Genomic DNA, 14,720 nt, shown 5'->3' with positions numbered 1-14,720 from the left:
TGCTGCACATTACACCCTCAGAATCCACTCATCTTATAACTAGAAGTTTGTACTCTCTGATGAACAGCTCCCCCATTTCCCCTACTCCCTAGCCCCCAGTAACATTACCTTTAGTGGCTGCACTCTTCCCTTATATGAGTGTTTCATAGGGCCTAGGGGAAGTGCTCATGTCAAGTGCACACGCCCTGTTCTGAACCACCTTCCAAGAGCATTTAAGCCTGGATTAACAACACTGGACCTTTTCTGTTCTGCTCTACTGTCTATACACCATAAATCAAACTGATCCAGATGATTATTTTTCTTTACTATTCTTGAGATGCACTCTAATTTCCTCAGTGTTCCTTTCATGTTCCGGCATCACATTTTGAGGTGGAAACTTTAGTTTGTATATCTGTGGTCTGCAAGTCTAGTTTCTTTCTTTCTTTCTTTCTTTCTTTCTTTCTTTCTTTCTTTCTTTCTTTCTTTTTTTTAAGATTTTATTTATTTACTCATGAGAGACACGGGGGGGGGGGGGGGGGCGGGGCAGAGACACAGGTAGAGGGAGAAGCAGGCTCCATGCAGGGAGCCCGATGTGGGACTCAATCCCAGGATTCTAGGATCAAGCCCTGGGCCGGAGGCAGGCGCTAAACCACTAAGTCACTCAGGTGTCCTTGCAAGTCTAGTTTCCTAGTAAGATTGTAAACTTCTTGTGGGAAGGGACCGTGCCTTAATTATCTTTGTATTTATTCTCACAGCATTTAGCAAAGTTCCATGCCTGCTCCTTGGCATCACTCTGATATAAAATATTACCAGTAAATTTTCCACCACTGAAAGTCATTGGAAAGCCTGATGCTCCTCCAGCAAAATCACTCATCATTAGAGCAACCTTCTCAGGCAACCTTCCCCCATTGGGTCTGGTGCAGTCCACTGTATTAAGTATCTTATGACCTATGGAAAAATAAAGTGGCATGAGTATTCAGGGTGAAATCTTGGACAGGACACCATACAGTTTGAATTCCCAAGCCAACAAAGTCTTCCAAGTCTACAGTCTGACTAGTTTGATTAGAGAAGCATCACTTATGTCCAAGGAAAAAGATGAGTAATATTTGAAAACCTAAAATCTTCAATAGTATTTTTTGATTTTCCAGTGAATAGATTCATCCTATTTGATTTGATAGGTTCTGGATGTTCCGTGAGGACAATTAGCTTGATCTCACTCTATTATCACAGATAAATTACTCTCCTCAGTCAGCTATTTCTAGATGTTTAGCCCAAAGAATGCAGGAGAACAGTGACTGGATCAATAGGAATCTCTCAACCTTCCACAAATTCCATTCAATGATTGTTGGTGCAGTAAAGCCATCTTCCCACATGAAAGGCAGAAGCCCATGCCCATGATTATACTACATGATAATATTTCAACACAAAAGTAAGACATTTGTCAGAATGGCTAAAATAAAAAACACAAGAGGGGTGCCTGGCTGGCTCAGTTGGAATAGCATGTAACTCTTGATCTCAGGGTTGTGAGTTCGAGCCCTATGCTGGGTGTAGAGATTACTAAAAACAATAAATAACCTTAAAAAAAAAGAGTCTGTTCCTAAAAAAATAAAAATAAAAAGCAAACAAGAAACATCAAGCGTTGACAAGGATATGGAGAAAGGGGAACCCCCTTGCACTGTTGGTGGGAATGCAAACTCATGCAGCCACTGTGGAAAACAGTATGGAGGTTCCTCAAGAAGTTAAAAGTAGAACTATCAATAGCACTACTGGGTATCTTCTCCTAAAATATAAAAACAGTAATTCAAAGAGCTACATGTACTCTGATGTTTATAGCAGCATTACCTGCAATACACAGACCATGGAAGCAGCCCAAGTGTCCATTGATTGATGAATGGATAAAGAATATATATACAAGTGTATATATATATATATATATATATATATATATATATCCCCAATATATTATTGGAATGGATCCCCATATATTATATGATAGCCAAATACCATACGATTTCACTCTTATGTGGAATTTAAGAAACAAAACAAATCAGCAAAGGAAAAAAAGACAAAGATAAGCCAAGAAACAGACAACCTATAGAAAACAAACTGAGGGTTACCAGAGGGGAGGTGGATGGGGAGATGGAGAAACAGGTGATGGAGATGAAGGAGGGCACTTGTAATGAGCACCAGGTGATGTATGGAAGTGCTGAATCACTAATTGTACACCTGAAACTCATGTTAACACCAGATGTTAACTGTATGGGAACCAAAAATTCAAAAAGTAAGACATTTATTCAATAAAGGCAGTTTGAAGGAATTACTATATGTGAAATACAAAATATCTGTTGCCTTACAAAAGAAGCTTTGCATCTCTCATTACATAGACAACGTTACAGTTAATATGTTCTTTGGAAAGATTATCTGAATTATAGCCCATTTTTCTAAGACAAGGATGGAACATATTATATTCCATGGGAAGTGAAGATGGAAGAAGATGAACATAGGATGAAATTTCAGATGGCTGTTATCACCCTTCTTTCCAGGAGCATTTTTCTCTTTCATTATTGATGAGGGTGAGAAGGTACCTTTATACTCCACAATAATGCAAGTGTCCATCTCAGGATGAATGCCATCCATCAAGATCATGAATCGAAGATTTTTGTCTACCTGGAATTTAACAATAAAATCAACAACTGTGTATGTCAGTTCGGCTTTTAATTTGGTATTGGAGAAAGTTGTCAGCTTATCTGGAAAGAAATCTTTCATTCAAAACTAAGATTTATTATCCTGTACAGTAGAATTATATCATTGGTAAATGAGGAAAAAATCTTTTAGGTCAAATAAGGTTGTATTTACAAAGTGCTACATACAGACAAAATAGGCCATTGTTTCTTTAATCTTAAAGTAACTACCTCATCTACAATTCAACCCAGAAAGCATAATTGGAAAGTATAGAAAAAACCCACATATATCTGACCTGCTGCCATATTCCAAATGGCACTACATTGATATTAGTCAACTGGACACCGCTCTGATTCAGATTCCAAAATACAGGTCTTTCCGTGTTTCCAACATAAATGGGAATATCTGGTCTTCTCTCAGCAAGCTTCTTCAGTGTCGGGTAGCTAGGATTAGAAGGATGAAATGTTGAAAGATGAAAGAATCAGATCATCTAGTAGAAGAAACAGTTTGCTCCTTACACCAACATGTTGATCAAGAAGCAAGGAATTGAAGAAACACTCTCATCAGAGTTCAAAAGAAGGGTTGCTTTGTTTTGTTTTTCTCAAGGCTGACTATAAAGGAGAAGGGGAGTTTCCTACAAGATTTCTTTTTTCTTATTAGAATATACCACATCCCATGGCATGGTATGTCAACCAGCATGCAAATTCTATCTGCTACACTGAGCTGCTTTGAGTAGACATAGTTCTAACAGAAGGTGCAGGGTGGAAAAAGTCATGTGGAGGTTTCTGGTAGGTGAAGTTCTTTGGAAAGATTATCTGAATGATAGCCCATTTTTCTAAGACAAGGATGGAACATATTATTTTCCATGGGAAGTGAAGATGGAAGAAGATTTTCATTTTTTCTCATTCCTCATGTAGCAGCTCCCAGGAAGACAAAGACCTGGTCCATAGGACGAGGAGAACCTGTGCGCTACCCACCCCTGTGGGCAGTTTTTCAACTTTCAAAGGTTGTTAGCCACACTTCAGTGTGTAGAATAAAGTAAAGGGGTGGAGGGAATAGGGGAAGTCACATAAAAAAATGTGATGGATTTCTGTTCAAGGGAGGGTGCGCTGTGCGTTTTTATATTATGTATTTGTAAAAGACACATCAACCCATTGTTTTATGTTTCCTAAAAGCAAAATATTTGTGACCTTTGTTTTCTATGGGAGTTCTGTGTGCCACCTGCTGTGGACCATTTTCTTTGCCTAGTGATGAGTGAACTGTGTTCTTTGTCTAAATACTGAGTTTCAGCCCTTTGGTTTGGTTTAAGTATCATGTCAAGTGCAAACTTAAATTCCCGCCACTTAGCTTTGTTTATTAAACTGAAGTTCTCTTTAAAAAAAAAAAAAAGAAGAAGAAGAAGTCCTTATAGTCCGTCAGTTACCAGTTAGGTAACACAGTCAAATTAATGTAGAAGAAAACAACATTCAAGATTTGTAGTAATCATAAATCAGTACACAATTAACCAGCCACGTATTTTCAAATCCCTACATTAGATTGAGTCAACTTTTATTTACTGAGTTTTCATTACATTAAAAAAATGATATACAACTATGGGGTGTGGCAAAAACATGAATAATAAACAAGTAAATAGGTAACCATTATATGTCGAACATAGTGCTAGGCACTTTCACATGGTACTTTGATTCTTACCATAAAAACCCTCTGAATTTTTGTTTTGTTTTTATAAGTGAGGAAATATATTCAGAAATATACAACTAACAAATAATAGATTGGTATTCAAAGTCAGGTTTCCCAGATTCTAGCCCTCGTGCTTCTTCTATTAGAAGGCAATCCTAGACTCTTATGAATGCACTGCCTGATATAAGGCTCACATTTGTACACAGAGTACAATGTCAAGGAAAATAGTTATTTAATTGTAAGAAAATGTCCAGGGATATAGTTATTTAATTGTAAGAAAAGCATGCAGGGCAGCCCAAGTGGTTTAGCGGTTTAGCGCCAACTTCAGTCCAGGGCCTGATCCTGGAGACCCAGGATTGAGTCCCACGTCAGGCTCCCTGCATAGAGCCTGCTTCTCCCTCTGCCTGTGTCTCTGCCTCTCTCTCTCTCTCTCTATGTCTATCATGAATAAATAAATACAATCTTAAAAAAAAAAGATATTCAAATAAGTAGAATCCGGGGGTGGGGAAAATCAGTAAATTCTGTTCTTTAAAAACAAAGGATTTGAAAAACAAACAAAGCTAATTTGAAAAGTCAAAGATTCTTTGAATGTGCCTCCAATCAGAGTTCAGCACCTAAATCTTCTATTTTAAAGGACACAGGAGTTAGGATAAATTACTCTAAAATGGATGTTTATTGTTTTGTGATTTTTTAAAAAATCGTTGACAATTCATACTGGCATTTATTAAAAATCATCTATTACAATACTCCCTCCATTTACACAATAAAATCACATGTCTTTGACTAAAGACTACTCTCTAAGGACATTGGCTTTCCCCCTTTGTTTTTTTGAGTGATACCATTGGTAAATGAAAAGAAAACCATCTTCCATTTTAGCTCAGGTAAAGACTGTGTTTATAGAATGCTATATACACACAAAACAGGCCATTGTTCCTTTAGTCTTAAAGTGACTACTTCACCTCTGTTTGAGGACTGGTGTTTTAATGCCTGACAAGTTCACCCACATGAGTCCCTGAAATTAAAATTGAACTGGTTTGTAGGGCTGTGGTTGTGATATAACAAGACAAAATGACATGAAAACTTCTTCCCTTACCTTAAATTCCATGTATATCCTGAATAAACTGTTATTAAGACTTCAGGCAAGTGCATTTGTAATAGACACTATCGTGCAATCACCTCATACATGTTATACTACTCTTTGTAGACAAGCTATATAAAATTATTACCATGTATCACTGTTATCACAGGATGCATGAACCCAGAGTTCTCAGAAACTCAGGGCTGTGCCAGTTTAGTTCCAGGACATTGTGTGTGACAGAGGTATCATGCAGTGGACAAGTAGATTTTTCATTATAGTACCACAATATTAGGTTGTCACCAATTTGTAAGTGTGCTGCGGGTAATTTGTTACTAAACCAATAAATTAAGTTTTCTTTTTTCCTTACAAAAAAATAAATGTGAACATATTCATGTCCTAGAGATCTCCTATGCTTGAGTAGAAAATCCAAGGGCCAGTCAACCAGGAAGCAAAACCTATCATCCCTAACCATAGACATTTCTATCAAAGGAGTGTCCTACATGTGACCTCTGTCATGTAGGATCACAGAAAAAAAAAGTTGAAGTTACTCCTTTTATAGCATTGTGGGCATTGCTCTGTGTTTATATTAAACCCAGCAGCAGTGATACAAACTTCTCAACAAGAACAGAACCGCTCCTGTGATTAACCAAGGGGTTCAGAGCGTGCTCCCCGTCTTCTCTAAATAGTTCTTTTGCAAATGTGTGTAAATTCTTCTTTCCTCCCTCCTCTCTGATTGCCTGGGTTGGGGAGGTTTCAGTTCTTATTTTCAGTATGGATAGTTGGTTTCAGTGAAGGGTTGGATGAGGCTGACTCAGGCTTAAAAAGCGGGGATCTCAGGGTTATGGAGATGCTCTAAAATCCGCAATTGGCAAACCACAGCAACCTACTCCTGCAAGCTAAGAATGGTTTTTACCTTTTTTAAAAGGGTTGAAAAGATCATCAAAAGGACATATGGTATTTTGTGACATAATGGAAATTCTATGACATTCAAGTGTCATTGTCTATGAATAAGACTTTATTGAAATGCAGCCTTATCTAAGACTGCCTTTGTGCCACAACCACAGAGTTGAGCAGGTTTGACAGTGACCACAGGGCTGGTAGAGCCTCAACTATTCAACCTCTGGCCCTGTACGGAAAACGCGAGCAGACTTCTGCTACAAATGTTGAACTGAGAAAGGAAGTCAACTCTGACCATCCTTCACTGCAGACTTTTACCACATGGCTCAAGAGTGGGAAGTGAGAGGATAGGGAGGGTTGTTAACCCCTGCTCCTCCTCCCCACAATGGTTCCTTCCTCACTCTGAGTGGTATATAAAGCTTGAAAGCTCTGCTAAAAGGAGGCTATGCAAATATAAGGAATTATCTGAATTCTTCTTCTCCTCACCATCCCAACTGAACCTTGCCCAAAGGGAACAGTAATGGCAAAAGCACCACTGCCCTGTTTTCTTCCTAGCAGAGTGCTCAGGACTCCATTACCTGAGATGGTCCGAGTGCATATGACTGATGTAAATTAGGTCTGCCTGGCACAGCCTCTCCAGCCAATCAGAGGGAGGCTCATGCAGCAGCCACCATCCCCGGGCAAAGGCAGGACCTATTAACCAGGGGTCGAACACCATCCTCTTGTCTCCCAGCTTGAGGTCCATACAGGCGTGAGCGAGGTATGTTATCTGTTGGAAGACAGTGAGATCAAATAATTGAATCATTCATTAACCAGCCAGCAACAATGAGCTGAGAGGTCTTGCTGCTTAGCTTACTAGCCAACCCTGGAGAACTTCGCTTCTAAGAATGCTCAAGGCAAGTAGGACTCCAGGGAAACTCCGCGAAAGTCTCTATATGGAATACAGCTCCTGAGACCCATCACCCCTTCTTTAAAACAGAAATTCTCATGGCTGGTTTTAGGTGTCAAAACAACTGATTTTCCTAATTTGCTCTATTTAAATTAGCTCCTAAATGCTTATTTACAATCTGCACTGCAGAATATTCTCCATGACCAGTCCTCAAGGGCACAATTTATAAGGGAAGGCAGTTAGAGAGGTAATGTCAGACACCTGGGGAGTTATATGCCGGAGTGGCTGTGAATAGGCAAGGAGTGGATGACTCCCGTTGAGTTTGGATGGGTGGGCACACCATGCTGCTTCCTTTTCTTTCCTTTTCTTTTCTTTATCTTTCTTTCCTTTCTTTTCTTCTTTCTTTTCTTTTCTTTTCTTTTCTTTTCTTTTCTTTTCTTTTCTTCTTTCTTTCTTTCTTTTTCTTTCTTTCTCCTTCCTTCCTTCCTTCCCTCCTTCCTTCCTTCCTTCCTTCCTTCCTTCCTTCCTTCCTTTTCTTCTTCTTCTTCTTCTTCTTCTTCTTCTTCTTCTTCTTCTTCTTCTTTTGCAAAACATTTTATTCTTTACAGGGGAATTCTGTGTTTTTAATTAAATCCTATTATCCAACATAAAGTACATGCTTAGTTTCAAGACTTCCTCTTCTAAATTATGTAACTTACTCAATATGTTAAGGTCTTCTGGGAATGGCTATAAAGAGGCACAGAAAGACACAGAATGGGAGATTCCAACTCAATTCCTCCCTCCTTTCCCATGGTCTGACACATCCACAGCAAACAGGAAGTACATCAAGAAGCAGAGATAAGGTAACAGAAACTCTGGTGTGGAAAGGCAACAAAGAGGGAGAAGAGAGGCCAAGGAATTCAATTCTGTTTTATTATGCCTGTTTTAGCAGGTTCCCATTTGTTTTCTCAGAGAAGTCAATGTCCATTTTTACAAGCTTCCCAAATATTCCAGAAAAATGAATTGACTGTTTACCTCTCCCAAACTGCCAAACTGTTTCCTCCATAGAAAATCCTAAAGCTAGGAAAATTTACAAAAAGGTTTGTAAAAGATTTTAGGGCATTGTGCAGAAATATACAACTAGCCATCTTATCTGACAGCAATCTGATATCAAAGGTAATTTCCAAACTTCCTCCAAAACTTTGGCATGACTCTCCTTTGGGAACTCCTTTATTCATGGCTTTTTGGTTTTTGGTTTTCTTCTGAATATATTTCTTTGAAATTCCTATCAAGTTCTGGGGATTCCTAAGAAATTTGCTTAATAGTTCAGAATAACTTTATTTCATGTCCTAACTAGCCACCTCAAAGACTATTCAAGGTAATACAGGATGTAAATATATATATCTTCGTTTTATTTTATATATTTACATATTTAAATGGACATCTTAGTTTTATTTTTGTTTTTAAGAATATTATAATTTTATTACCTGTACTTCTCCAAAAGCCAAATGTTCCGGAGCTCTGGGTTCTGAATCCCAGGGGTTAGGAGGATTCAGTTCTAGAAGTAAAAGTCCATTTTCTTCATCCATTTCAACAACTGGAAGCAAAAGGGAACAAATATAGATTCACAACAAATATGGCTTTGAAAAAAACATCACTGAAATAGAAATGCATGGCTCAGGTACACAGAGTACCAAAAGTCAAAGGGATATCAAAACAAAAGGCAATACTCATTTGTGTCAAACAATATCTGCCCAGACAAGAGCTTAAGACCAACACCAACTCATTTCTTTATTCATATTACACTTAAGGAACTCACTGAGTCAGGGACATAGACACACAACAAACAACTTCATTACAATCAAATGAATGAATGATAGAAATCAAGTGCTATGGGAATGTACGGGAGGGAGCACCTAATCTGGTTGTAAGGATCAAAGCAGATTTCAAATAGGAAGTAATGCTCCAGCTAGACTTGAAAGATGAGGTATTTGGGGTAAACAAAACAATTATGATGTAGTGAAGCCAAAGGGGTAACCCAACAGCATGTACAAAGCTGTGGAGATAGGAGAGCTTGATATTCACAAAGTGACCGGTAATTTAGGACCAAGGAAAATAGTATTTGAGGCAGGCAGGATGGGCAGGTAGCCAGAGTAGGTCACAAAGGATCCTGAACAGCATATGCTAAGAATGAATTTGGATTTTATCTTGTGGCAATGAGGAGTCAATGAAGAATTTTAAGCAATTGTGGCAGATGTTACTGGTGGCCTGCACAAAATCTATTCTCTCCTTCTTTCTTATTGTTAGCATCCTAATTTTTTTTTCTTAAGAGTGGTGGTATACGTTATCTAAAGGTCATGATTTCCCAGCCCCCCACCCCCTGCAATTATGAGTAGCCACAAACATAGCTCTGGGCATTGATGGAGGTCGCTGAACCTCTCGCGGAGGACAATCCCTTATGACTTTCTCCTCTTCCAGATTCTGGAAACTGATCCCCTCATCCCTGTGGTCCTAAAGATGGCTAATCCAGTTGCTATCAACATTAAGTCACTCCACTTTCTCTGTGATTCTCCCATAGCCACACCTTATAAAAACCTCTTCGTGAATACACCCTCATCAAATTATCCTAATTTGGGGATGCCACCTGTTTGTTTTTGTGAGTCTAACTAAAACAATAATTTAAAATATTACACTGAAACCCTAAATTCAGAGGGGTAATTACTTCTGAGGGATGAGGGTATATATGATGTGACCAAGGAAAAGTATATAAGATCTTCCCTTGGTAATCTTTTAGGTCTTAAGCTGGATGTTGGGCACATAGGTGTTCACTCTATTATTTTTGTACCTTTTAAATATTGCTTAAGAATTGAATAAAAGCCTTTAATATTTTCTTAATAATTATCAACTTATTTAATAGTGAAACACAATTGGCTTTCTTAATAAAATTAGAAATGCACGAACGATGCTTGATCATACCATTGTTACTAAACCACGTTCTTGAAAATGCAAGTGGTATAATAAAGATATATCTTACTATTATCTCCAGGTTATGTGGTTGCTGGAAGATAGTGTCATGAAACAGAACATTGGCTTTCAAAATACCTGAGTTGGAATCCTACCTGTGCTGCTTATTATCAACATCCTGACCTGTAGAGTAGGATTACAATGCAGACATTATAGGGAGTTCTGGGAATTAAATGAGATAATAGATCCTACCTAAAGTGTCTAGTACTATGCCTGGTACAGAGAGGCATTTAATAAATAACTGGGACTATTATGGTAATTTTTGTACCTTCAAGGAATGAAGAGGTAAAAAGAGAGTTCAGCACTGAACAAACCAAACTACATACTAGCAAATACCAGTTAGAAAATACTATAGTGGGGTGCCTGGGTGGCTCCAACGGCTAAGTGTCTGCCTTTGGCTCAGGTCATATCCCAGGATCCTGGGATTGGGCCCCACATTGGGCTCCCTGCTCAGTGAGGAGTCTGCTTCTCCCTCTCCCTCTGCCTCCTCACTCCACTCAAGCTCGCTCTCTCTCTTTCTCAAATAAATAGATAAAATCTTTAAAAAAGAAAAGAAAGAGAAAGAAGAAAGAAAGAAAGAAAGAAAGAAAGACAGACAGACAGAAAGAAAGAAAGAAAGAAAGAAAGAAAGAAAGAAGAAAGAAAATAATCTGGTATTATATGAGAGACTCTCAGAAAACTCCTGCATTGATACCCACTCTGAAGGATTCTCCTTCTTCAGAATTTTTCTCCCCTAAGAGAAACAGAGGAAACTAATAGTCTGTAACTCTTAACTATTATTCCAAAGCAAGCACCATAAGGATCTCTATGCCCTTTGCACAAAGACAAACTACATATATGCAGAAAAGGACAATGTAATCCCTGCCAACTCCCTGCATCTATCAAGCAATGAGAATGTGGTATCCTTATTTTGACCTCACAAACTGACAAAATCTGGGTTATAACTTAATATTTATCCAGAAGAACAAACGAATGGAATTCACTAAAATCTTTTTATAAGGAAGAATAATGAAGAAGAATTAAAACAAAAACATGTTAGGAAAACTGTAACAATTAAATCATTGATTATTGTCCTAAAAACAGCCAAGAAGAGGATCCTAATAAACCTAATTTGATAGATTTAAAAGGGAGAAGTCACAGGTTGGAGGCAAAGAATGGGTTGAAAAAGAGTGTCATGGCAATCGGTTAGCTAAGCAGCCCCGTTGATCAAAGACACAAAGAGAAACAACCAGGTGGTGAGAAACTCTAATAAAATAGAATATCAAAGGGAGGACAGCAGAGTTTAACAGCAGTAGAAAATGACTCCAGCGGAAACTCTGAATAGATGTAAGTGTAAAATGAAAAAGTTCTAACACCAAAGAAAATTAGCAAACGCGTTTGGAAACTATCAGCAGCACACCTGGGAGACAAATGGAATTTAAAACAATGACGCTATCTTTGCCTCAAATGAGAGAAGTCACAAAGACTGAGCAAGCCCTGAGCTGTTCAGTATGAGGAGAAAAGGCATACTCATAAGCTAGTTGGTGGGAACAAAAATTGGTCCATTCCAAAAGGTGGGTGGTGGTGCAATGCATCTGAAAGAATGGATGGAAGGGAAGGGCTCATTCATTCATTTAGGATCTTAAGTGAAGAGGAGCATGTTCATCATATTTTTAAGTTCACGATACTTATATTTGGCCCAAACAAAGCTCCTCTCTTATTTATTTATTCCCTTTATCTCTTTCCCACGTTCACTGCCTTCTCCTCTACAGGCCACTAAAGGTGTTTGTGCAAAATTATATTATATTGTATGTGTGCATACTTCATTTATATGAATGATATTGGGTCTCTAGTCTCTTTCTCACTTTTTCTCTCTCAATACTATGTTTTTAGGATTCATTCATGTGTACATCTAGTCTGTATCTTCTAACTGAAGTTTAGTATTCCATGGTCCACCACATTTTAGCAATTCCCTCTCCTGGTGGTTGACCCCTAGATTCTAACACAATGAGACTACTTTGGGATATCAACAGGAATAGGATGGATGGATCACAGTGTATTCAGAAACCTCCTTGGGCTAATCGGAGTCTGATTACTCTCCAGAATGGCTGCACCAGGCACACTCCCCCAAATGTGGATTTCATTATCCCTAAATATCTGAACCTTTGGCATCATCTCGGGTTTAACTCTGTATCAGTCAAAAGATGTAAAGTAACACCTCATCACTTTATTTTGCAGATTTCTGATAATGAGTTTGAGCATATTTTCATATACTTAGAGCCTTACTGGGAATTCTTCTATAAAATGCTAGTTCATATCCTTTCTTCATTCTGTAGTGGGTTTCCTATTTTTTTCAAATTTTTATATTTATTCATGAGAGACACACAGAGAGAGGCAGAGACACAGGCAGAGGGAGAGGCAGTCTCCCAGTAGGGAACCCGATACGGGACTCCATCCCCTGACCCTGGATCACTCCCTGAGCCAAAAGCAGACACTCAATCACTGAGCCACCCAGATATCCCTTCTTTTTTTTCTTTTTCATTTTTTTTTTTTTTTGGTCAATTTCTTCCTATAGGCTGGATAATACTCCCTTGTTGGTTATAAACATTGCAAAGTAATCTCCCAAATTGTCACGTGTCTTCTTTGTCCACAGCATCCTTCATTCACCAGAACTCCTTAGTGGTGATAAAATCATAGTCCTTATTTTTTTTGTCCCTTTAAGCTGCACTTTTGAAGTGTTGTTGGAAGAGTCAGAAAGTGCCACCAATCCCTAGATCACAAAGATATTCTCCTACATTTCTTCTGTTACTTTTATAGTGCTACCTTTCTCATTTAGGCTATTAGGTTATGTAAAGCCTATTTTTATGTTGAGGTATATGAGTTTTTAGATATGGGTAAAAGCATTCATTAGTTATATCCTTTTGCCAGTCAGTAATTTAACTATCTTATGGAAATGACTCCAAATACAGAGATGCTCTTAAGCACAAGCATGATAGGTTAATTTAATTTTTATTTTAAAGTTTTTATTTTAATTCAAGTTAGTCAATATAAAGTGTTACATTAGTTTCAGGTATACAATACAGAGACAACAGCTGGAGCTCTTCACCACAAGTGCCCTCCACCTCCATCACCTATTTCCCCCATCCCCCCACTGACCTCCCCTCTGATCAAACCATCAGTTTGATTTCTATAGTTAAGAGTCTCTTTGTTGGTTTCTCTCTCTCTCTCTCTCTCTCTCTCTCACTTCCCTTTGCTCATTTTTTAAGTTCCACATATGAGTGAGAGCATATGGTATTTGTCTTTCTCTGACTGACTTATTTCCCTCAGCATTATACTCTCTAGCTCCATCCATACCATTGTATATGGTAAGCTTTCATCCTTTTTACAGCTGAATAATATTCCATTGTGCATACACACACACACACACACACACACACACGTATATATACATATGTCTTCTTTATCCATTCATCTATCAATAGACACTAGGCTGCTTCCATAATCTGGCTATTGTAAGCAATGCTGCAGCAAACATAGAGGTGCATATATCTTTTCAAATTAGTATTTTCATATTCTCTGGTAAATATCCAGTAATGGAATTACTGGATCAAATGGTAATTCTATGTTTTATTTTTTGAGGAACCTCTGTATTTTTCTCCACAGTAGCTGCACCAGTTTGCACTCCCACCAGCAGTGCATGAGGGCTACATCTTCTCCAACACCTGTTCCTTGTTGTTTTTGATTTCAGCTGTTGTAACAGGTATGAGGTGGTACCCCATTGTGGTTCTGATTTGCATTTCCCTGATAATTAGTGATATTGCACATCTGTTGGCCATCTGGATGTCTTCTGCCCATTTTATTTGGATTATTTGTTTTTTGTGTGTGTTGAGTTGTGTAAGTTCTTTATATATTTTGGATACTAATCCTTAATCAAATATGTCATTTGAAAATATCTTCTCCCATTCTGTAGGTTGACTTTTAGTTTTGTTGACTCTTTCCTTTGCTGTGCAGAAGTTTATTATTTTGATGTAGTCCCAATAGTTTATATTTTCTTTTGTTTCCCTTACCTCAGGAGACATGTCTAGAAAGAAGTTGCTAAGTAAGGCTGATGTCAAAGAGGTTGCTGCCTGCATCCTCCTCTAGGATTTTGATGGTTTCTTGTCTCACATTTAGGTCTTTAATTCATTTTGAAATTGTGCATTGTGTAATTTAGTAGTCCACTTTATTTCTTCTGTATGTTGCTGCCTAGTTTTCCCAACATCATTTGTTGGAGAGGCCATCTTTCTCCCATTGGATATTCTTTTCTGCTTTGTTGAAGATTAACTGACCATAGAGTCGTGGGTTTATTTCTGTTTTTTTTTTTTTTATTCTCTTCTTTTGATCTCTGTGTCTATTTTTGTGCCCACAGTTTTATTTTAGATGGCAAAAGTAACACTACAAACAGCCTAAATTCCAACAACAGGGAAATGGCTAAGGAAGTTATTTAAGTTAGTATTTAACGTAAACATACTTCCAAATTTTGTATGTATAGAA

At 38.0% G+C, this 14,720-nt stretch overlaps 1 protein-coding gene across 5 annotated transcripts in view; it reads right to left on the bottom strand.

Annotated features, from left to right (window-relative positions):
• The window catches only part of LOC144306848 (cytidine monophosphate-N-acetylneuraminic acid hydroxylase), a 114,087-nt gene that overhangs the window by 42,745 nt on the left and 56,622 nt on the right, over positions 1 to 14,720 (bottom strand). For all 5 annotated transcript variants that reach the window (XM_077886463.1, XM_077886460.1, XM_077886464.1 and 2 more), the window contains exons 4-8: positions 8,672 to 8,781; positions 6,895 to 7,085; positions 2,957 to 3,104; positions 2,565 to 2,646; positions 790 to 927 (exon numbers count right to left, since the gene is read on the bottom strand). In XM_077886463.1, the coding sequence (XP_077742589.1) occupies positions 790 to 927; positions 2,565 to 2,646; positions 2,957 to 3,104; positions 6,895 to 7,085; positions 8,672 to 8,781 (669 nt within the window). The remainder of the gene's footprint in view (positions 1 to 789; positions 928 to 2,564; positions 2,647 to 2,956; positions 3,105 to 6,894; positions 7,086 to 8,671; positions 8,782 to 14,720) is intronic.

This window comes from Canis aureus, chromosome 37 (assembly GCF_053574225.1).
Source record: "Canis aureus isolate CA01 chromosome 37, VMU_Caureus_v.1.0, whole genome shotgun sequence".
NCBI lineage: Eukaryota > Metazoa > Chordata > Mammalia > Carnivora > Canidae > Canis > Canis aureus.
Note: the sequence above shows the minus strand (reverse complement) of the source record. Positions and strands in the feature narration are given on the sequence as shown.